Below are 24162 nucleotides of genomic sequence, written 5' to 3' on the forward strand. Positions count from 1 at the left end.
AAATGGCAGTCTATTTTAAAGACCACTACTTTTCCTTCCACCATGTTTGCAACAAAGTGACGGTGCCAAGTATGTGTTTATGATGCAGAGATTACGCTTTGTGTCAAAGTGCTCTCTCTTGTCGCCCTTTAACTCTGAGGCAGCATCAATAATTCAGCAACACATTGCAGAACAGTGATACACACAGCATTGCTTTTTCTCTCTCTCCGTCTCTCAATTCCTCAGTATTTATATCTTCTGCCAGACTGTTTTTATGCCCCAATTTTGTTTCCCTTGCAACACACCCTCCCCCCAAGTCCGCTCAGTTCTGCCCACTTTATCTATTCTCTGTCATGTTTCCACTGCTACACCTGAGGCTGTCAAACCCCTCACTTTTTTTTGGCTTTCATTAAATGTTTTTTTTATTTCACTTTTTCTTTTTCCTTACTTTTTTCTTTATCAGGGATGTTGTTTTTGATGTGCCTTAGTGTGTGTGTGTGTTTCCACTCTCTTCTCTCTCTCCCTTTTTTTTAATGTCTTGTCGAGGCAGTTTTGAGGGGCTGGTGAGGAGGCCGTGGTGGGGAGCTTGGAGGAAAGGGTGTGGCCGCCCACACTGCAGCAATCTATTGTTTTGTGCGCTGATTCCGACACGTCCTCTCTCCAACACACACATAGCATCACACACTAATTTGGACACACACTCTGTGTAGAGTCATCAACCCCCTGTTCCTCTATCCACTCTTTGGAGAGGCATTTTCTCTTTGTATCAGAGAAGCCTGTTCCTGAGTACAGCCAGTACGGAGCCTAGTACAGATTTGTTTTCCGTCATGTGTCCAAGGCTCATGGGACACCAGGCTCCCATGGTGTCAAAGGGCAGAGGGACTGAGAGAGAAAACTTGAGCATTAGGATTTAGCTACCAAAGCTTGCCACAGGGATGTTAGATGGAGAACGGTGGACGTTTAATCTAACAGTCTGATACTTCCAGAGATTTGTCTCATAATTGACCCTCGTTCACAGGGAAGTCAAAGGTCAGGGTCAGCTACAGAGCAGCCACTCTGTATCCAGCTCACGCCCATTCTCACAGATGCTTGTGATGTGTCATTGAGGACTGAACACTGGCTTTCTGAGTCATGTACGTGTCCTTAATCAATTGACCGCCTGGCTCCGCGTCCAATAAGTTAACTAAGCTGTGTGGGTGTTGCTGCAGGTTCTAGTAAGATAATTAAATATGAACCAGGAAGTCCAAAAAGACACTGCTCAGCAGGTTGTACTCCTGAAGTAGGATTTGATAACTCAATCATGAGAGCAACAGTTATCTTCTGTTTGGGAGGCTAATGGGGGAATTGGCACAATACTACAAGATATTATAATATGTCTGGACAGTGTGTTTCTGAATTGTGTTGGACTGTGCTCAACAAAGTTTGAACCAAGATCATCAACATTTGGTGACCTTGCATTTTCTTGATGAAGTCTGCTGTGGCAGCACCTACGCTGTGCCAAAATTGTGCCCTTATTCACTTACAAAGGATAAGCAGTTCTCAGGTGAGCCTGGGACTCAGTTGGTTCAGTCTGTGTCGTGTTAGTGAGGTCTGTCCCAGTGTGAGTCAGGCTGCACAGAAGTATAGTCAATGGTGCATCTCTGACTGTTGCAGTGAAGATGGTTGTTATGACCCATGAGATGGTGATATCTGAGTGGCAGGGACAATCATGTGGGTGGTATGTAATGCTTGCTAAGTAGACATGTGTGAGAAGGCAAAACAATAGCCTGTATGTGTGTGTTTGAGCAACACAAAGGCTGCATTCATTGTGTGTTAGGGTATCCTCAGGCTGACCTCAGGTGTGTGTTCCTCACCCTGCAGCAGTTCACAAACATATCCTCAAAGCATCGTCTCAGACCTTTGCACTATCAGGGAGTAGTACTCCCAGCTTCCTAGTCAATTCCTAGCTCTGACTTGCATCGTTGTGGTTTTATTTTTTGCTTTCCAAGTACTGATAAGAGGATCTTGAGCTGTCAGTTTTATTTGGGCAGTGATCGTAAAATGACCCAGATTATCAAGCAGGAAGATCAGTTTAATCACACACCTGCCACTGCTCACTGCCTGTTTACTGCATTAGATGCCTTCTTACGCATGAATTGATTTTTTACTTAAAAGAGATTATGATAAAGAAGCTGTAACTGTCAGTCCTCATGTCTGGTTTTGCACTTTTTACTGACATTTCACTGACACTGGCTTCAGGCTGTGACAGTTTACTGAAATGTAAAAAAAAATGTATACTGCTGGCCTGGTTTTTGAGTTTTTTTTCCTCCACTTTCAGTGAGATTTGGCCACTCAGCGGACGGGTAATGTTTGATGTAACATAATGAAGTTTAACCACTCTGTCTCTAAGCTGCAGCTCATCCTCTTAGAGGAATTAGAAACAACTGTAGTGCTTTAATTCTAAAGCCTGCTTCATTCAGTCTGCTGCTGCATTAATAAAATGTAAAAACCTCATTGTGCGTCGAAACAAAACCATCCCAGTTTGACACTATTCACTTTTATTACTTTATTTACTGAAGTATACACTGTGCAGAAATGTGTTATTCAGAAACAATATTAACCCAAATAATAGGTATGATTATTACTTATTATTAACGACTGGCCTGTCTGCATTTTTTAATACTTTGTCTATGTCTAGACACCCAACATATTGATTAAAGTGCCAAACTCTAATGGAAAAACAAATAGAAAGTGCAGTTCATAGCCTTGTAGTGTGAACAGAGTGAGTGTCTATGCAGATGTTCTTGCACCATCCATGTTCATAATGCAAAACATCATAGCTCATGATGTCCATAAATTACAGCTACACATAGATTAGGAGACTTCCTCTGCTTCTTCTACTTCCTACTTCTTTTGTCAGAGGATTACTATCACTGTTAAATCTGAACTGTTTACAACCGCTTTCACTGTAAAGGTGAAAGACCTAGTCATTGTGTGTTTTTAGAAATGAAAGGGAGAAACAGACTGGAACAGGAGCCAATGATATTAAATTACTCACAAATTAAAACCAGTAGAACAAGTTAGATAGTAGCTTTCCCTCTTCTGTGAGGCTTTATTGGATCAAGCAATGCACTTTATGCTTCATGCGTCTAAGTGTGCTTTCAAATGACAGCAACAAAATAATGGATAAAACGTTTATCATATAATAGCTAAGTGAATGAAGCTTTCATGTATCGTGTGTGTGTGTGTGTGTGTGTGTGTGTGTGTGTGTGTGTGTGTGTGTGGTGTTAACAGAAAATCTTTGTTCATCTTTTCATTCTCCTTTGGTTGGGCTTCCTCAGGAGAACTGAGTTGGTTGTTATTATGAAAGGAATAAATGTAAAACCAGCTAAAGGTTGAAGAATGCTGCAGAGAATCAGAATAAGAGGAGCAAAGCAAAGTGAGTATTTTCCTGGATGAATCCCTGGAGTTGTTCATCTGCTGCTCAACAAAACTCTGTTGCTGTGGTTTGTTGTGCTGAGGTGTTGCGCTGTTGTTTAGTTGTCTTCCTTTCTGGGGGCCTCTTGATGCAGCTTGGCCCAGTTTCCCTCTCTTTTACACCCCCTGTTGTCTCTGCAGCACTCAAATACCTGGGTGGGTATATGAGCAGGTGGGATAACAAGTGAGGAGGTATTCAGCTAGCTAGGCAGGCATAATGTGAATATTGCTGTGGGGGAAAAGTCGATGAATAAATGGCTCTGTATCACTGACACACCTATGGCTCTGTAATCCCCCCATTTCTCAGTGACACTAGGCTCTATACCTTTACAATGGGATAAGGGGCTTGTAGGGCGGGGCTACGATCTGTTCTGCTGCCACCTGGTTTAAATTGTGACAGTATTTCATTGGCCAACCTGTTACTGCTGGAAACCCCTGCTCTCTGAGCTGCGTCTCTGCATGAGTCATTACACAGCAGCGTCCCTAGTCCCCAGTGTGCAAACACGCACGTACGTGCAGACGTATAGACATAAACCGGCGTGAGAATGAGTTATACCTCTGGAGCAGTGGGTTGGAGAGAAGGGTAAAACAGAGTCAGAAAAATGGAGGGGGTGGAATTTGTTATTGCAGTTGCTGTGTTGACTGATCCTGATTCAGCTTTTTCTTCTCTTAGGGATGAGAGCCAAACACTGTACTTCTCTGACTCACATGCTACTTTAATTACGATCTACCACTTTTACTTCCATTATAACATTAGCTTTCATAGCTTTACTATACAATTTAATCTTTATTAGCGCCTACAGTAGGCAGGTTATTTAATGTTTGGTTATTTAAATTTAGGGCTGCAACCAATGAAAAATGTTTCTTGATGGATAATTTGATATGTTAATACTTGCATGGGGGTCTACTTTACAATGCCAGGTGTTGTGAGGGCTAGTCGGCAGGTTAGCAACCCGTCCCTGTAAAAACCAAAATTTCTGCACGACATCAGTGACAATGACTGATTGCAAAGAAATTACACTAGACCCGCATGTGCCTGGCAGCCCTTCCACCGCATCAGTGTATCTTAAAGACAGGCCCCATAAAGTCTCGTGTAGCCCTCTCCTCCGTTTGGGGACAAGGGTGTAGTTGAAGACAGCGATGATGTGGATCCGATGATATTATCTCATGTTATCAGCTGCTGTTCTGGGTCTCATCCTTTGTCTGATGGAACATATTCCACTGCTCTTTTCTCTTGGCCTTCTTGCTGCTTTCCACTGGCACCCTGATAAGGATCGGCAGCCATCAGCAGATACAGCCTTTAGCTCGCTGTGCCGCTGCTCGCCCTCTCATCTCGACTCTCACTACATCCTCTATCTTCATCTCTGCCATTTTCCTACAGACATTTTCAGCATGCCACCGATGTCTCTTGGAATGCAGTGATAAGAGTTTACTGCATAAGGGCATACAGTGTAACAGCAGTTACATCTACATTCATTATCATGCATCTTTTTCTCCTTGGGGTTTATATCAGCCTGAGTGTCTGTAGAGAGTTTGGTCTGCGACAGATGCTGCCATGCAAACCTATCACACGCTGGGATGCTGTTGCACATTGTGTTAGGCTTCAAAGCACCGATGCTTCCTTCAGGGGCCCTTTACATACACATGAGTCTTTGAGTTGAATCATTGGTGCTGACCACTCTGAATCTGACAGAGAAGTGTAAGAGACATGAAGAAAAAATGAGAAGGGATGACTGACTGCTTCAATGATGTTTAATCTAGGGAGTCATTACACATTTTCACTCATTCACTGGAATGATGACAAGTGTTAACCTGCTAATATTGATGGGAATGAATCTTTACCCACCCAGTGACGTGTCTGAGCATGAAGGCATCCACGCCCATCTGTCGCTATTTGAAAGTCTTAGATGATTATTGTAATGCTTGATGCTTCGAGAGGGTGCTGTCCTTGACGGTTAAGGTTGATTCAATGTGCTACACACACTGTCACACAGACCCCTCACGCAGACAGACACACTCAGTGGGCTACTTCTCATGCTTGTGTTGTGGATTAGTCAAATCCCCTGATTGACTGCTAAGCTGATTAAGGGGGGTTATACACTGACCATTTGGAGGAAAAAAAACTAGAAATGTTATATGACACACACACACACACACACACACACACACACACACACACACGACTGTATAGTGATCTACACCATCTGTCTGAGTAGGTATGGATAGGTATCAGGCAAAAACGCATATAGATATCATACCATCCTGGGGCTGCAGGAGAGACAGTATTAAGCTGAGCTGTGTGACAGAGCGAAAGACAAGCAAAGGGAGGGTGAGAGAGAGAGAGAGAGAGAGAGAGAGAGCGAGAGAGGTGAAGGCTGTTGGAACAGACTGAGGCCCAGATGGCTGTGTCCAGTGGAGAGAGGAAATAGAGGTGACACCAGGTGGATGGTACTTTTTAATGAACACACACACATTCACACAATTTAGCCCAGAGGGCAGTAATTCAGGAAGGCCTGTCGCAGAGTAAGGTGATGAATTGCAAGATGAAAAAGTCCACCGATAAACTTGCTATAAATTAGTTTATTGAGAGACAGAAAATTAAGCAACTTTAATAAACTATTATATTCATCATTGATGAAACCAGTGTGCAAAATAATTGCTGGCTTTTGTTTTCTATGTTTTCTATTTTACATTGTCGTATGGCAGCAATATGACTAAATGAATGACACATTGATGAGGGATAATGAATAAAGAAAATAATTGTTAGATGCAGCCACAATCTAATTTGAAGTCCTTTCATCCATCTCTCCTCAGTTCTTACTTGTGTGTGAGAAGTACCCCCTCCCCCAACACATGCTCTCAGCTTCTTTTCCAGACTGGGTTAGTAGAGCAGACAGGGGCTGCAACTGGCAAGTAGCTAGTTAACTTTTGATAAGCAGACTATTTCATTATGCATAGATACCCCAGCCCCCAACCTCTTACTCCTCTGGCACCATACAAGAGGAGCATGTGATGGTTGGAAAAGGACGCTGATGTCAGGAGAAGTACACTATACGGCTGGAAAGAGCAATCATATTTATAACAAAAGATTATGATATTTATAAAAGGATGCATTCAGGCACCATCTGTAGTTACAGATACTGAAACTGAGCTTTATTGTTGTTGGTGTTTTCCGCCAGTCGGTTAACATGCAAGACTGACCCCCTCTGGTAGCCTTGTGACCCCCTGACCTCTGACCTGTGCTTTGAGCTCACACAGTGCAAGGAGCCCTGACGAGAGTGTGGACTGCAGATGCATTCCTCTCTCTCTCTCTTGTTGCTGTGTTCCTTCAGCTGCAGACAGAGCCTCTCAATGGCTAGTGAAGGGTTAATGACTTCCCGATCTGAGGAGGTGTGGAATAGTGAAGAAGAATTCACTCTTCTACCCCCCACAGTTACTCGCCCTCTCACTCCCTACCTCCTTTTCTCTCTCCTCTCACCCTTCTCCTCTGCCTACTCTCTGAGTGGAAAAGTAGCATGGAAAAGTAATAGTAATTCCCACATGCATGAGTATATTTTACGGGAGTAGGTGAGATATATAAACAGGACAAGTCACTCAAATTATTTTAGGGTTATTATGACATGCTTCCATAGTAATATGGCATGCATTTAATACTTTTCCATTTTTATTAAGTTCCTCAGCATTTCCTTGTTGCCAGTTTTTTGGAAACAGCTTCATACTGTGGTTGCTCTTCTCATCTAAGAGGAATATTTCCCAAAATTTGGCACTGTTCCTTTTAGGATGTCTGCTCCTTATTTTCTAAAACTGTCCTCATTCATCGCTATTAAGATGTTTACATATGATTATGGGGAATATTTCCTGAAAGCCATTTTGTGGCCTTTTTTTCCCCTCCATAATCCATTTTTGGTTTAATTGGTATTTTCTAAGAGTTTATTTGTTTTTGTGTGTTTATGTTTGTTTTTGGGCCTGGCTGAGTGCATCCTTAGTACTCTGTTCTCCATTATGGAGTTGAGTCCAAAGTGACATCTATTCAGTAGCAGAGAAACAGCCGTAACTTTTTCTATCACCCTCTGAAATCTCCTGTCCTCAGCGCACAGCATGGAAAAGCATTTCTTTCTGTCATATCCTCTGCTCTCGGCCTGTCCCCCTCTCTCCACCCCCCTGCCCTGCACAGTAGGTCTGCTATGGTTTGGCCTCTGCAGAGTTTTCCATGTCTAAAAGTCACTAAGCTCGTTAACTTGCCTTCCTAAGATGACACTGCTTTTCCTAAAGGTTTTAAGCTCTGGGTGAGAAAGGAAATGCCTATATTAGTTTTAATGTGTGTGTGTGTGTGTGTGTGTGTGTGTTTTGTTTTCAGAGGAAAGGTCCAGACCTAAGGAAAAGACATTGGCGGGAATATTTCCATTCCTGCCATAGTTTTTCCTCTAACACTTAATGCAGTGTAATTCTATCTTTTCCCCTACTCCCCTTTTCACCCGCTCGTGCATGTGTACAGTGAAGCATTATTAGGCAGGCATGTCTGGAACTAATAGATTCCACCCTGCTGAAGAATCTTATTAGAAAATACTACCTGCAACCTGAGGCTTCAGACTACCAACTCAGTCAACTGCCTAAAAAAAATCACCTCACACACCATTTGCCCTATTTAAACCCAGCAAACCCCTGGCCCAGTTTCTATCCCCCAGTCTCTCTTTCTCTCTCTCTCCTCTTTTTCTGACCTGGTTCAGGTTTGGAGAGTGATATTGGCGAAGTCCACAGCTGCCTGTTTTTCTTCAGGCCCTTTCATTTGGAGAAACAGACACTCACACACACCTCAGTCCAACCCCCCATCCTACTGCAGTCCGCCTTTATACACACACACACACACACCCTCACACACACACACACACACACACACACACACACACACACACACACACACACACACGCGCGCGCTTCCTGTAGTTGTTTTAGTATGACCCTCCCCTCCTGTGTGCTCCCTACTGGCAACAGACTGGTCTTACTGGCTTCCCGTCTCTCTGTCCTCTCTTCCTGTGTGTACAGGAATGAATGGACATATTATTCACAGTGACGCAGTGCAACCCCCCTCCCCCCTTACTCACCCTTTACACTGCTTTCTGTTCTTTCTCCTTTTCTCTCTGTTTCTTTCATTCTTCTGAGGACAATAGTATGAGCTCACAGTGGTACAACTCAAAACCATTACCACCCCCTTCTGCTCCCCCCTCCTCCTCTCCGCCGCTCTGTACTGCAGTATCAGCCCCTGGAGCAACAAAGACCAGGCTTTACTGCATAAACACTGCGTGCACATGTGCTCACACTGGAACACAAATGGAGCAAGAAGAATGGCTGATATTGTACCTTGCTGGTGGCCGCAACTTCTACTTGAATGTCTTTCATTTCTTAGAACTCGATTGTGGGAGTTGAGTATATACGTGTGTGTGTGTGTGTGTGTGTGTGTGTGTGTGTGTGTGTGTGTGTGTGTCTGCATGTTCTCGGTTCCCACTGTGGTCAGTGATTACCCAGACACTCACACCCACTGCTGACAGTTTTCAAAGGATTATCCTGGATTTCAAGTTTGTTGCTTTGGTCACTGTCGCCATTGATTTTGACAACATACAGTATATCTGCCAGTTGATCAGATCGGGGAATCCTGCGACGTCAAAACAGTTACAAACAGGACAAGAAAGTTTCTGAGCTGAAAGCCAAAATAGCCAAAATGTCTGGACTATTTCCTCTATTCCAAATAAGTTTGACTAACCTTGAGGTTTCCTCAAACCATTTGGTCACTTGGCAGCTCTGGTTTCCTGCCCTCGTCTGACTAATTTTTAGTTAGGTTGCCATGTTCTCAGACACAATAGAGCTGTGATCTGAATTCTCATTTATAAGCTCTGTGGGGTTTCTTACTGACTTTGTAAGTCATAGTTAACTTCTTACCTTATGTTACTATGTACATATTGTCAAAGAACTGGGTATTTTCTGCTTCTGGTGTTCCTCCTTTCTACCAGTAATTAAATTGTGAGAGTTTAACATCCATCTAAGATTCAGAAGTGCTTCACCTGCTGAGAAAATTGATGTGACGTTTAGTTGCAGAAACAGGGGCACCTGAAATCACTTTGCAACTCTGTTAACTCCATGAACCACGTGTTATAAACACCATTAAAGCTATAAAAAATAAGGTTAGACTAAAGTGAAACTATCCTTTAAATGAACTCAGTTGTCGTTCCTTTGTTGTTTGTACCTGCCCTCACGCTCCCTCTCCAAGTTCTTCAAGCTTTGTCTCGAATACTCATAGCGTCTACTTGTAAACAGTTTCCATGTGTGTTGGAGTGTGTATGTTTGCCTGTACAAGCCCAGTGCAGTAATGGAGTAGGACAGATCTGGGGTGGGGCGTCCAGGAGCAGGCTGGATAGCTACTGTCAGAACAGCTCAGACTGACAGTTTGGACTTGTGGTGTCACATTTTGTGTGTTGTGCCCATGGCCCAGGGTGTTTTCAGGTATAATGAGTGCTTGCAGCAATGTGTGCAGCTCTTGTAACTAGGCCAGCTCAGAACAGCATCCAAGCCAAATGTCATTTCTGTCAGCTCCCAACAAAACAGCCTGTAGCTGGTGGCATGTTTGCTACGAAAACTAACTTTTGCCACAGAAGGTGATGTTACAGGAAAAACATGACTTTCTTGCTACACATTGGTCTTGCCGAAATGGGACTCAAGTATCATGTAACTGGTTGGTTTGCCTTTCAGGAGTTTTTTTATTTCCTTTTCTACTTGCACTTCCTTCTCAGTATCCATCTTAACATTTATCTGCAGCAATGTGTCACACTGGTTTGATTTGATGCAACCCAGATCAGCTGCCTTCAGCCTCAGCCCACAGCAAAGTTAAGAGCAAGCACTGACCATGGTGGTGACGTTATTTTAGTGTGGTTACATCATCTCTCACTCTCTATTTTTGTCTTCTTTTTTCTAGGTTGGAATAAGCAAACTAATGAATAATGGATGAGGAGGAGGTGCAGGTTTGGGTGAAATGGACTAAGGTTAAAAAAAACACCTGTGATTCCTCAGATTTCTGCCATTTTCTGTCAGTTTGTAAGGTTGCTGTGTTTTTTAATGGACAGACATATAGATGCATTCATTTCTTCACATGAACCCACCGATTCACCTACACTCCTACACTTAGTGCCAAACAGGTTAACAGGTGGCTGCTGTGACTGGTAAGAGTTGCCATAACAGAAGGAAAAACAAAAATGCTGTTAGAATCAACAGTGATCGAACGGCATGTGGGACTGTCTTCACATGTTGAAGCAGAAATGGACTTTTGTGCGACACGTTCATAGATGAATGTAGCTGTATAGATACAGTGTGCACAGTAGCTCTGCACCAAGGAAGTAATGTTACACTGAACATCCCTTGATAGATGCCTGGTCATGATTAGTTTCTTTCTGTGAATGATGTCAGACATTGGGTTATGTGCTGTCTGCTGCACTTGCCACCGAGGAGGAAGTGACTGCAGTGACTGTGACAACACATGCATCCCTACACGTCGACAAGCACAGGATGTGAGCTGGTTTTTGTTTCTGTGAAGGCACTAGAATATCTACCAGAGAAAAAGAGCTGGGTGTCTTCTGGTTCTTGCTCTGTTGGAGTTTTTTCCTCTCCACTGTCGCCAAGTGCTTGCTCATAAGGGAATTGTTGGGTTTTTAGTTTTAGTTTTTGTAAAGTGCCTTGAGATGATTTGTATTGTGATTTGGCGCTATACAAATAAAATTGAATTGAATTGAATTGCTGTGGTGTGGTGGGGCTGGTGAACAAAGTGAGATGTTTAGGGACAAGGCTCGTGCAGACAGAGCCAGACAGCACTCAGCGCTATGGACAGGGGAGGCGGAGGAGGATGAGGGAGGGAGTGAAAATGGAGAGGAGAGCATCAGTAAAGTAGATTCCCAGAGCCAGATTACAAGACCTGCTCTCATCTGGCTGGAAAATGTGACTGGGTTGTCTGGAGGGGATGAAGGCGTCACATTCCAGTTCACATCGCACTTCTCATTGGCTCAGGAGATGATGACCATTGCAGAAAGACGAGACGGAAAGCAAGACCTGCACTGATCTTTTCAGATGGGTTCTCTCCTCTTTGCTGTGCCACCATTCTCCATCCATTTGTAATCATCACCCTTTATATGAGTAAAAATCATTTTTGTTTTCCAAATCCCTCAAAGAAATTGGGGTTTTGCAGAATTGTAGTAGTATCCAACATCAACATTATGAGGCGTGGAGAGCTTGAGGTTAGCTTTGGTTGGGTTACACAGCCACATATTCTGGAAATGGAGGACGCTGTCAGAATCACTCTTCATCCTTACGTGACTGTTATGGGCCCAAGAGGGGGTTTGAGACTCAAGCAATGACCCCCACCCCGCAATTTAATTTTACTCCCACAGAGGTCACATGAAGCTGCTGGTGGTTTTTCTCTCTACACCCCTTATAGATGGTGCTTGTTTTTTAATTGAAGTGTTTCTGCATGTGTTGTGTGTTGTCGTCTCGGGTCATGTAATTACAAGGCCGCCATCTTGAGGTTTTCTTTCGCAGCCCTGAGAGGTGGGACACTGACTCACTCTCGATCACTGACAATGCTGCGTGATGAGGAAATTACACACATGCACACACTACAAGACAATAACACATTTTGTCAAAGCAAATATTCACACCAGGTCATTATCACAGACACAGGCTGTGTGTATGCAGTTATCTTGTTGCACATGTGAGTGTTTGCGCCATAGTGTCATATGGCTACAAAACTCCTCTGCTCAACATTTTTAATGGGTAAAGAATGAGTGTGAGTGGCCACAGCCGTTGGCACAATGTTTAGGTCTGTGTTTACAAGGGAGAAGTGGGAGACAGGGGAGGAGCAGAGTGGTCACGGGCACATTTAGATATGTCCCACTTCTCTTTGTGGTAATGAGAAACTGCACTCTCAGCTGTTAAACACAAAGGCAGCATCACAGCCACTGTCGTCTGGACAGACGGCAGACTCTGCCTGCTCATGAGGGTGTGTGTATGTGTGTGTGTTTGAAAGTGTGTGTGTGCAATAAGTTTATTTTGCACTGCAGCAACGATGGAGGCCAAAACCATCCGTTTTCTCTACAGCCAGCGTTGTAAAGGTAAAAGCTTTGGTAGACTACACATGATGGTTCTGTACAGTCAGACAATTGCAATGTACGTGTGTGTGTGTGTGTGTGTGTGTGTGTGTGTGTGTGTGTGTGTGTGTGTGCATGTGTTGTTTTTAACTCTTTAAAAGGGTGCATGTGCAGCCTAGTCAGCATTGGCAGGCAGCTATGAGAGCATAGCATTAATCTGTCAGCTGTCAGCACGGATCCAGCTTATCACCATTGTGCGTGTGTGTGTTTGTACATGTCTTTCTATGGTTGTGTGGACACGTTTTAGTTTGATACCATTCTTGTGTGGACATTTTGGGGTTGCTGGATGTTCTGGCTGGACCTCACAGCTTCAAGTGGGAGTTAAGACTTGGTTTAAGAGTTAAGGTCAGAATTAGGGTTGGGCTAAGGTTTGAGTTTAGCTATTTCACTGTGATGATTAAGATAAGGGTAAGGGTTTAGGGAAAGTATTATGTTAATGAGTGTCCTCACAACTATAGTGAGACATGACTGTGGGTATGTGTCAGGTGCGTACATTAGTGCACAGTTTCCTTTGGACACTTTGTGTGTCCTGGTCTGGTCTATAACTGCAATGGACAGGACTCTCCAGAGGACTGTTTTTGTAGCCAGTGATTGAATATGGTTACTGAGTGTGTCTGCACTGAGTGCACGCTATTAATTTGAGGCCAGACTGCAGAGCAGCATGGAGGAGGGAGAGAGGAAGGCGGCAGGAGGAAAATGAAAAGCGATAAGCTGGGATAAATGACTACCTCTGGAGAGCTCTGTGTGTGGAAGACGATGTGTAGAAATATGATGATGTAGAGACACATGCGCTGTGTGTGTGCTTTGTGGGCTGGTGGGAAGGGAATGGATTCCAGCCAGGGCTCCAGACTGATGTGTCAGTCCTCTGCCAGGTGTTTTCACTGCATCTAAATTCATCCACATCAGCTGTAAAGAGGAAGCTGCTTTAGAGTTACACATTGTCGTGGCATGCATCATAATGATAGCACTGCACTGTCAACTAACGTATGCAGCCTACTTCCAGGTTGCATGGATAATTGCATGTAGTTAACATTTTTTTAAAGGAACGAGGCCTTTGATTTTAAAAGTGCATGGAAAGAAACATTAAGTGTAGGATGTCTTTTGTGGCTTCACTGTGTTGATTACACCTGGAGCTTTTTAAACTAATCAAGTGAATGACAAATTCCAACTCTTTCTCTCTCCAACCCTGTTTTTTTTCCCCCCTGGCAGAGATCCGTGCCCAGCTGGTGGAACAGCTCAAGTGTCTGGACCAGCAGTGTGAGCTGAGGGTGCAGCTGCTTCAGGACCTACAGGACTTCTTCAGGAAGAAGGCGGAGATTGAGATGGACTACAGCCGCAACCTAGAAAAGCTGGCTGAGAGGTTCCTCACCAAGACACGCAGCACCAAGGACCATTTACTCAAGTATGACACACACATAATCCACTGGCACACTGGGCTTCATACTTATTACAACTTCGGGTATTGCATACATTTAATTTGAAGTACCCAAGACACTGTCACTTCAACACACTTCCATTTAAAACTTTCAGAATGCCAATTTTTATATTTAGCCGTCTAAAAAGTGTTGGGGATTTCAGAGACCGGTGACCTCATTGCCGAGAAAAGAGAAGTAGCAGCAGGCAGGAAAATGAAACAGAAGGATGGCCGAGAGGGATGGGGACAGAGTGTGTCGGCCTGTAAAACACTAACTTACATCACTCACTGCTTCCCAGTTTGAGCTAATGAAACACCAACTGGTTTCATTGTTGTACATTTCATTAAGATGCTCATTTCAGTTATGGTTGTGTGTATATGTGTGTGTGTGCATGTAATTCTGTAACTTTTGCCAGCAATGACCAGGTGGTGATTTTGTGCTCTGACTGTTCTGCAGTGTCTTGCTGTGTGGATAACCTTGCCCAAAGGGGGATTCTCTGTCACAAAAGGCCTCTCTCTCTCAGTCTAGCTCTCTGTTTCTCGCTCTATCACGCACTCAAGCTCATCAGCTTCAGCAGTGTAATGTGATCTTGTATAATTTACCTGGTGGGAGAGAGCAGTGTGTGGATACACTGAACTGCTAGCACACAAATCCAGATACTTTGAGGGTGTTTTTGGTTGAGCTGCGTCCTTGCTCCTCGATCTTTTATCCTGTGATATATAAACTGACCAAAGTCTATTATCAGTGAGATTGTTTTACTACTTTAAATTCATCTTGGTGAAACAGAGACTTGATTTGGGTGAGAAAACACAGGTGTCTGTTAAGCATCTGTTCATTGATTGATCATTACTGCTGATCTGTAAGCTTCTGCAGTCATCACTGCATGGTAATGCATATTTTTTTGCAGTGCTGTGTTTTTTTAAACGACCCATGGAGAGCAGCTGCACCAAATGTGTCATGATTTGTGGGAAAGCTGTACTTCATCATTAATTCTATACTCATCAAAATGATGCTGGAGCTGGACAGAGGTTACTCCTTTGGTTGATAACTGATCATACAGCACCATTCATGTTCATAGGTTTAGTTACATGAGACAATTATTGCATATGTTTCTCAGAGAGTAATTAGGATTTTTGATGCTTATTTAATTTTACCTAAGAGATATTATTCCAGTAAGTGATTTTTTTTTTTTTTTTGCTGCTGAAGCGAAAAGATTTTGATAGACTGGATTTTCCAAAAATACCAAAACTCCAGAGGACTGGACTTTGTCCTCCTCAGCTTATTTTCTCTCTTCTTTACTTCCTGTTAACTGTGACACTTCTCTGCAGCCACCTTCCTCTTTTCTCCTGCACTGTTCTTTTTTCTTACGCATCATGCACTTTTCCAGAAATATTAATTAATCTGCTGGGGGCGGCCCTCATGCTCCCCGACACGCACGCTGGCACAGACTAAAAGGAATCGATAGGTCCTCTAAATGAAACCCAATTCCAGCCAAGAGGACATACCCACTCCAACAGTCACACATCTACAAACACACACACACACACACACACACACACCCTCCAGCTCAGATCAATACTCAGGCAATTGCCTGTGTGTTTCCCCGAGTTGCATATTGGGGGAGGGAAGGAGAGCAGAAAAGAAGAAGGGCAGAAGATAAAGAATACAATGTGTAGTAGAGCAGGTCAGCTACTGCAACAATAAAACACACAGTTCACTGACTGACAAGTGTTCTTACTTTACTGTTCATTTGTTTTCTGTTCCTCGCCCACTATCTTTTTTGCGTATCTCTTTTTCCAACATCTGTGTATCCAACAGTCTCCCTGCATCTGCTGCTGCTCAGTCTGGGTGCCACGCTGGAATTTCAGCTATTTTCCGGTTATGTGTGTGTATTTCTGTGTGTGTCTGAATAGGTGTGTGTGTATGTATGTGCCTGTGGCTTTTTCTCCATACAGATGGCCGTTGATGGTGCTCCAAGCAATGTGGGGTGTGAGGGTTGTGTGTGTTGATCCCGTGGAGACCCCTGGTATTTCTGCTATTTGGCAGGCTGTATACAGCAGTGGTGGGGGGTTGCACAGTTTAACTGCATTGTGTGTGTGCCCTGAGGTTGACAGGCTGATTGGTCACATGGAGAAGCCCTCACAAGTTGCATGCTGATTCAAAGCCTGCTCTCATGCTAAATATTAGGCCAGTCTCTCTGTTAATAAGGTGCAGCTCCTGACACAACCCATAGCTACACATTGCTTCGTTGTGGTTTTTGGGATTGTATGACCACATGGCCTGAAAATGGCTGTTTTCCATCAGTTGTGGCTATTACTCATTTAAGTCTGTCCACTGCATTTCCTATTTACCCTCACAACAATGTTTGTAGACCTGAAAAATACACAAACAAAATCAAAAATCTGAAGTTTTTTTTTTAATGCAGTACATCTTTATCTGAGTATCAAGAATTTCCTCAGAATTGAAAATTTACTGTTTTCCTTCACTTCAATTCGTTCAGAAACATCCATTCTGAGTCAGCTTTTTGATTTGGATTTGGTGCTCTGGTCCACTCAGCGGTTTCATATGCATCGCCAAATCTGAAACTGAAGTGAGGACTAGGAGGTGATAGCCTAGCAGATCAACATTTAACTGTGATGCAGCTGTTAAAAACAGGAAATGACAACATTTAAACAGTACTGCAGTGTTAAAACCACTGAAAGTCACACAATACAGTATGTAAATGATGATAGATGGCTTTTTATTATATTAAGCTGTGCAATTTCTGTTCTGTTTATACATGTACCTGCATTTCATGAAGCCAAACCTGTCTGCTGTCAGTCAAATTGATGAAGCATGCTGCAACACGTGTATCGTGTTGTCTTAACAGGGCGTTTGCTGCCAATGTTCAATATTCAACAATTAGCCTGTTCAGTTAGCATCAGTGATACCAAACTACCAGCAGCGAGGCCCCCTTTAATACTGTGTGCCTTGATCCCGAATGTAAACAACCATTTGGCATTTTCCTTCTGATGTGAGTCACTTGGGACATCTCACATTAAGGGGCTCACTGTATTGCCCGCGTACACCGTATAACCTTCAGAGGGCCAGTGACATTTCAGTGTTTACCTTGTGATAGTTGGGGGTTGATAGTGGGTGTTGGAGCATTTCACAGCAGTGCCGTTGCCATGGCTGTGATCTGTGGTGGGTTGAGGGTGACATGTCACATGGAGGTGGAGAGCCGGACCAGCAGATAGAGGAACTGTCACCCTGCTCTGATGAAGGAAATTGTTGTGCAACCAATGAAGACAGACACAGCGGAAAAGAAACACACAGCAGGGAGAAGTTTGAGTAGAAAGTGATACAAACACTCATGTGCCTGTGTGACCATTGCTCAAGTTTTTCACGAGAAGTTGTCAGTATTTTGGCTTTTTTATGTGCGTAGGTGTATTCATTTTTCTTTTCCTTGGAATTATTATTATAGTTAGTCAGTCAGTCAGTACCAGTATATCATGACACGGTGTAGGACTCATCCTATCAGATCCTATTTTCCCACACACACACACAGCCTTCCCAGTGGACACCACCTCTAGCCTAGATACCCCCTCGGTCAAAGACTTTGTGTCTCTCTGACCCTGTGTGCGCTTGGGTCACTGCTCTACTTCTCCTGACGCAATGTGCGTGTGTGTGTGTGTGTGTGTGTGTGTGTGTGTGTGTGTGTGTGTGTGTGTGTGTGTGTGTGTGTGTGTGTGTGTGTGTGTGTGTGTGTGTGTGTGTGTGAGAGAGAGAGATGTAATTGCCTTGCAGCCCTTTGCTTTCTATATCCAGTTAAAGCTGCTCTTAACAACACAAAGACCTTCTTTCATTCACGTACACACTCATAATCCATTTTACCCACTAGATTATCCATGGATCACCCATAACGCATACTGTATGCACACACACGAACTGCATGCACACACTCTGAAAGGGGTTGTGTTGTTCTGTAAGCACAGCATTGACAGGCTTGCGTTTGTGTAATGGCTTTATGGATACTTGAGAAAAAACAATGAAGCAGCTACTAAACTGAGCTATTAAACTCTTGGAGAAATCATTAGAGTCTTTAAATCCTTCTCTTTCTCTATTTTCCTCTTCTCTCTCTCTCTTGCTCTCTCTCTCTCTCTTCTTTTTCTTTTATTACTCTCTGTGACAGCTGTGCTTGTGGGGAGTCCTACTTCTTCCTGCTGGGTTTTGTACCCTGGCTGAATCCACTGTTTGGGCTGGCTCATTGGCCCTCGTGTGCGTGTGTGTGTGCGTGTGTGCGTGCGTGTGTGTTAGAGAGAGCATGGCTCTTTTCAGTATTAATCTGTCTGGATATTTTCTCCTGCCTTGTCAGTCGAACAGTGTGTTTCTACATTTTACATTAAAAATCTGCTGTGTATATGAAAATGGGAATTTAGAAAATAAGAGAGCTTTATGCTAGTAATTTATCAGAAATTCTGCATGGAGGTCCTTGAATAATAATAATACAATAATAATAATATTTAGTCTCTCTCTGTTGTAGGAAGGAGCAGATCATTTTATCTCCAGTGAACTGCTGGAACCTGTTGCTGCTTCAGGTGAAGAGGGAGAGCCGTGACCATGCCACACTGTCGGACCTCTACCTCAACAACATCATTCCCCGCTTCGCACAGATCAGCGAGGACTCAGGACGCCTCTTCAAGAAGGTAACACTCAAACACACATAGATACTATTATTTAGTATGTCCAACCTGCACAATGTATGGATAACAATTTGTGGAGGTGTGTTTTGAAAAGTTGCAGCTGGTAGATGGGTGCTCCTCCTTAGACTAATTCAGACACTGAAGGTGCAAGAGAATGCACCAGCTATAGCCTGATGTGATATATCCACATCACATTTTTACCCTGCTGTTTTCTGTCTTGTCTGATATATTGACTGACAGCTGAACCTCAGGCCAGGAGAGTTTATGCTGTCTGGTTTTCATACACTAGTCTTCTTGTCTCCTCTGATCTCTGCCCTGACAGAAAGAAAGAGAAGGGAAAAAAGTGGTGAGGAAGCACAGAAAAAGAAAATACCAAGGGAAGAATTGGAACATAAAGAAGGCGTGTCTTTAGAATACAAGGAAAGAAGGGATGAAGTGATGTCTCTGGAGATCAGACCTTAGTGTGACCTTGTAGAGCAAATACCAGGCATGAGTTCCCCCTGGGACAATCATTCATCTTTAGGCTGGATATATTAGATCAAATACACAAGCTGTAGGGCAATGCATCACATGTAGAAAGGAATAGTAATTTAGTGTGTGTGTATGTTTTTATACTTTGAGTCTCATTTTATCTGTATGGTTGCAGAATATTCTTTGTAAATGCATAAAGATAATTACATTTCATGTTTAGATTTACTTGCATCATTTGTTGTTCTGCTCATATTGTGAGTGAGAGTATTTCTCCAAGGGAAGATATTTTTATCTCTTCACAGGATGTGTTAACTCATATTTGATCTGCATTTAAAATTAGACCTGGGCTTAGATTAAATTATTTATTTAGTATTTTTTATAATTGCTTTAAGGTGAAGATTAAATGTAAGCATTTAGTGAGGCCAGCTAAGGTAAGCTTCAAGAAAAGAATGTAATCTAATCAATTAGAGCAAGATGTGTGTGTGTGTGTGTGTGTGTGTGTGTGTGTGTGTGTGTGTGTGTGTGTGTGTGTGTGTGATGGCAAAGTGAAGCGGTCTGTGAGTGGAATGTCTTTGATCTACATTTACAGTCTGATCGAGAACACACACAAACCTAATTTCACTGCCTGTCTGAAAAACCATTACAAGAGAAATCTTTTTTTCTCAACTTCTCCCTCTTGGTTCAGCCATCGACACTGATTTTTATTTTGCTGATGTCTGATTAAATAGATAATGAGTTAATTTAGAACATTTCCAGTGGTGGAAAACTGTGCAGACTCACACTGTTGTAACAGCAGGAGTCTCAGAGAGAACGCTCTAATCAGTCAAACTGTATTAATGAGGACGTGGTGTTAACCTGTACCTGAGACATCAGGGCTAGTGAGGCGTGCTAGTGGCTAGTTTATTTTGTGCTCCACCTAAGGCACACTAGATGACCACAAGCAAGATGAGAAGCGCAAAAGGTCAAGATCTACGGTTGATAGATAAGCGGGCTCAGTCAAAGCTGATCGCTCTTTGATTGGCTGTAGTCTGGCTGGTTGTCACCTAATACGAGCTTCCTGCAGCACTTTAAAGAGAGAGGGCGGGACACCCTTGGTTATGCTTTCTCCTCTTTCATCTGTTACATTACCCTAAATCTCCCCCCATGTCACTTTCTCCCCCCTGCAGCACGTATCCTTTTGTTCTTGACCTTTCTGCTCTCTCTAGTTCTCCCACATAAATCCATCATAATGATTTCTACTTCCCTTTTCTCCACATCCCCACCAGTCTCTTTCTTCTCACCACCCTTTTTTTAATCAACGCACCTCTGACACCTTGCTATATAGTCCATACCTCTTCTGTGACAGATGCTCAACATGCGCTGACGGAGTCTATTCAAGCTTTTATTCTGCTTATCTGTTTTTGAGTTGACTTTGACTTTTCTCTCTCTCTCCTTCTTTCCCCTCATACTTGCCCCTTGCTTTCTTTTACCTGCCTGCTTTCAATTTAAGTCTGTTTTATTCATATACCTCCCCAAATTATAAATATGTATCATGTCTACATGTCTGAATCAGTGTGCACACATATCGTAGTTAGTTTATGCATCTGTTTTCATCATTATTAAAACACAGTTAGAATAATGTTGTTTTCATAGCTTGGTAAAGTCCACACATATTTATGCAAGAATATGAAGGCATCTGTGTGTATGTGTGTACATTTGTGAAAGTGTGCGGACTCATCAGTTACTAGTGGCTCCCAGCAGTTATGTCTGGAGACTGGTGCTGCCTGTGGTGCTGCCTGTACTCCCTGTCTGCCCACTTTGTCACTTGGTATCTTTCTTCTACTTTGTCATCTCGCTCTCTGTCGTCGGCTTTTTCATCCTCTCGGGTCCTCTGTCTTGCTCATTCTGCCTCCCTGCCATCATTTAGCAATCAGTATCTGTAACCTCCTCCTCTAACTCCACATGCAGCAAACCCACTACTGCCTTGCTCATTTATCTGAACTAGCAACTCGTCCACTACTGTTCCGCCAAATGATCTAGTGTTGACTGATGATGGGGCAGTTGGTTGACCACGTGTCTGAGTGGGTATGGAGGGCGTTAGTTGACAGAGATATGATTGAGTAGACAGCAGAAGCTGCAGGCACTAAGGTGGTGGCTGAAACTTTTCATTCACATTAATCTCTCTCTTTTTCTGCCTCTTCAGAGCAAAGAGGTTGGTGTGCAGCTGCAGGAGGACCTGATGAAGGTTCTTAACGAGCTTTACACGGTAAGAGAACCCAGTTATATTACACTCACCTTATGTGAAGCCATGAATCTGTATTGTAATCTCTTGTATCTCATACAGCTCAATATGCAGAGCATTGCACTAATGCGACTGCCAGGGTTAGCACTTTTCTTACCATCAGCTAAGCATTTTTTCATTCTGCTCACCACTTTACAGTCTGAAAATATCTGATTTAAAGAGTGAAGCTACACCAGCTAATATGTTTTTCTTATTTATTGATATAAATGAGATGGACAGAATAGGAGAAACACCTGTTTATATAATGTAATTCACTTCAGCAGCACAAACCGCATCTTCAAAATTTGTTCATAAAGTTTAATCAACACCTTCCTAAAACCTTTTCAACAAAAACTGAATATGATCATCTTTATGAAGGGAGGACTGCTGAATTAGACTGCATTAGCTCTAGCTGGCTGTACCTAATAAATTGCCAATTGAGGCTTTAGTCTTCCCACACTGTCAGGGGCATTTTATGTCTGGCTACACCTGTCCATGGTACTGCCAGAGAGACTGTGGCAGCACCATCAGGTCGGGTTTCACTGTCTGTGCATGTGTGGGCAAAGGGTCCTACTACAGCATGACTCTGAGCAGCAAGCAACCATGTAGCTTCAACTCAGCCAAGCCCATAAAAGCATGTCTTATGCTGTAATTATAGCATATCGTAAGAGGCAGAAATAGGTTTGGTTTGAGTGACGCGCACATGCTCACGTGTGCTCATAGACAGACTAGAGTGTCTGACGGCTGCGTTTTGAGGAGGGTTTTAGCAGTTTAATGATGGCTCTGGTGGTGGTCACCAGAAGAAGGCTGACACTGCACACACACACTTGTTTCATGTGTTTACCTCTGCATATTAAAGTCATACCACCATGCTCAAACACAGTAGTGTTGTACAGTAGAGGGGGCTGAGTCATACACAGCCAGTGCCAGCGCTGGAGGTTCTTTCTAAAAAACATATCCGTCTGTGTTGTACTGTTCAGTGCTCCACTCTCCCCATGGTGCTGACTGGCATAATCCAACGCTTGATACAGAGGCAGAACTGGAGGAGACATACAGTACTAACAAACCAGACATTTACCATTGCCCACAAATCTCAATCTTTGTTCCCAGGTGATGAAGACCTACCACATGTACAACACCGACAGCATCAATGCCGAGTCCAAGCTGAAGGAGGCGGAGAAGCAGGAGGAGAAGCAGATGGGACGCTCCAGTCGACAAGAAGACCGACAGACGCCACGCTCCCCGGATGCCGTGGCCAGCATCAAGACCGAGGAGAAGCCTGTCCGACGCTCCAGTGTCAAAAAAATTGAGAAGATGAAAGAGAAGGTGAGCAGGTCTTGGCCTGGCAGGGGAGGGGAAATGGAGGAGAAAAGAAAAAATGTTTTAAAAATGGTTCATCTATTGTCACACGGACTTATGTGTGTCTAATGAATGATTTATGAGTGCATGACTGGCTCATTGCTAACCATGTCTGCTACAGCTGGAGCCTGTCACAGCAACATGCTTCTTCACTTCTTATTATCTATAATCAATACTTGGGTGCTTCTCTAACACCTATTATCCCTCTCCCTCCTGACCCTCTCTCTCCCTGTCATTACCTTTGTTCTTTCCTTCTGCCCTGATTATATTTTCTTCTGACTCTTATCCCACATTCTCACCCTCCTATCAGAGACAAGCTAAGTACACAGAGAACAAGCTGAAGGCCATCAAGGCCAGGAATGAATACCTGCTAGCTCTTGAGGCTACCAACGGCTGTGTCTTCAAATATTATATCCATGACCTCTCCGATATCATTGACGTAAGTATAAACACACTCTGTTACTCTGTTGAGTAGACCTGTTATACTTTGTGTGTGTGTGTGTGTGTGTGTGTGGTAGCTAGTGGTGGCCTCTTGGTCAGTGTCTTCACATTAGCTTCAGTGCACTTATTAAAGTCAGTAAACTGGTCTGCCTGTCTCCATGTTTTCTCTTCTTAGTCATTTTGCTTCCCAACATTCCAGCCACTAGTGGTGCAGTGGTTCCCCATAGACAGCCAGCGGCCAAAGCATCTAGATAGCATGGAAACACTTCATTGTTCAATAATAACGCTTCACTGCCTGCTGGGCTGATGGCCCAGTCAGAGACAGGTGTTCATTCCCTCACTCTGAGTGATGGTGCTGACACGCTCACTGAACAAATTGTGCTCTGATGCACCATTAATACACTGACTCAGTCGTTTTTGTTTGTTGTAAAAATGTTTTCGATTTTGCTGTAGAGCCGTTTGACAGGTGGAGACAATGCTAACCTGTACAGGAAAGTGTCACAAAACTGTGTGTGACTCTTTTCTCTCTGTTACATTTTTCTCTTACTGAACCAGTGCTGCTTACATTCGATGCCATGTGTTTCTATGTGTATGTGTTTGGCAGTGCTGTGACCTGGGCTACCATGCCAGCCTGCACCGTGCCCTGAGGACCTACTTATCTGCAGAACAGAACGTCGAGACGTCCAAACACACCGGCTTGGAGACACTGGAAGGAGCTGCAGAGAGTCTGGAGCCCAACGGGGACAAACAGAAACTGATGGAGACCTACAACAATGTTTTCTGTCCACCTGCTCGTTTTGAATTCCAGTCACACATGGGAGACATGGTACAGTTCTTGTGTTTGTGGTTCTTGGAATGGGGGCATTTTTAAATGTCAGTGTTATCTTTGTTAATGTTCTCTATGTGTGTGTGTGTGT

The 24162-nt window shown here is 43.4% G+C and overlaps 1 protein-coding gene across 5 annotated transcripts in view; it reads left to right on the plus strand.

The window, feature by feature from the left end:
* srgap2 (SLIT-ROBO Rho GTPase activating protein 2) overlaps nucleotides 1-24162 on the plus strand; it is a 49100-nt gene that overhangs the window by 13955 nt on the left and 10983 nt on the right. For 4 of the 5 annotated variants that reach the window (XM_026306682.2, XM_033325214.1, XM_026306685.2 and 1 more), the window contains exons 2-7: nucleotides 13827-14019; nucleotides 18555-18717; nucleotides 21368-21430; nucleotides 22556-22771; nucleotides 23115-23243; nucleotides 23850-24071. In XM_026306682.2, coding sequence (XP_026162467.1) covers nucleotides 13827-14019; nucleotides 18555-18717; nucleotides 21368-21430; nucleotides 22556-22771; nucleotides 23115-23243; nucleotides 23850-24071 — 986 coding nt within the window. Of the gene's footprint in view, nucleotides 1-12412; nucleotides 12582-13826; nucleotides 14020-18554; nucleotides 18718-21367; nucleotides 21431-22555; nucleotides 22772-23114; nucleotides 23244-23849; nucleotides 24072-24162 lie in introns of those variants that run through there. The other variant, XM_026306684.1, reaches the window with a different exon arrangement.

This window comes from Mastacembelus armatus, chromosome 5, assembly GCF_900324485.2.
Source record: "Mastacembelus armatus chromosome 5, fMasArm1.2, whole genome shotgun sequence".
NCBI lineage: Eukaryota > Metazoa > Chordata > Actinopteri > Synbranchiformes > Mastacembelidae > Mastacembelus > Mastacembelus armatus.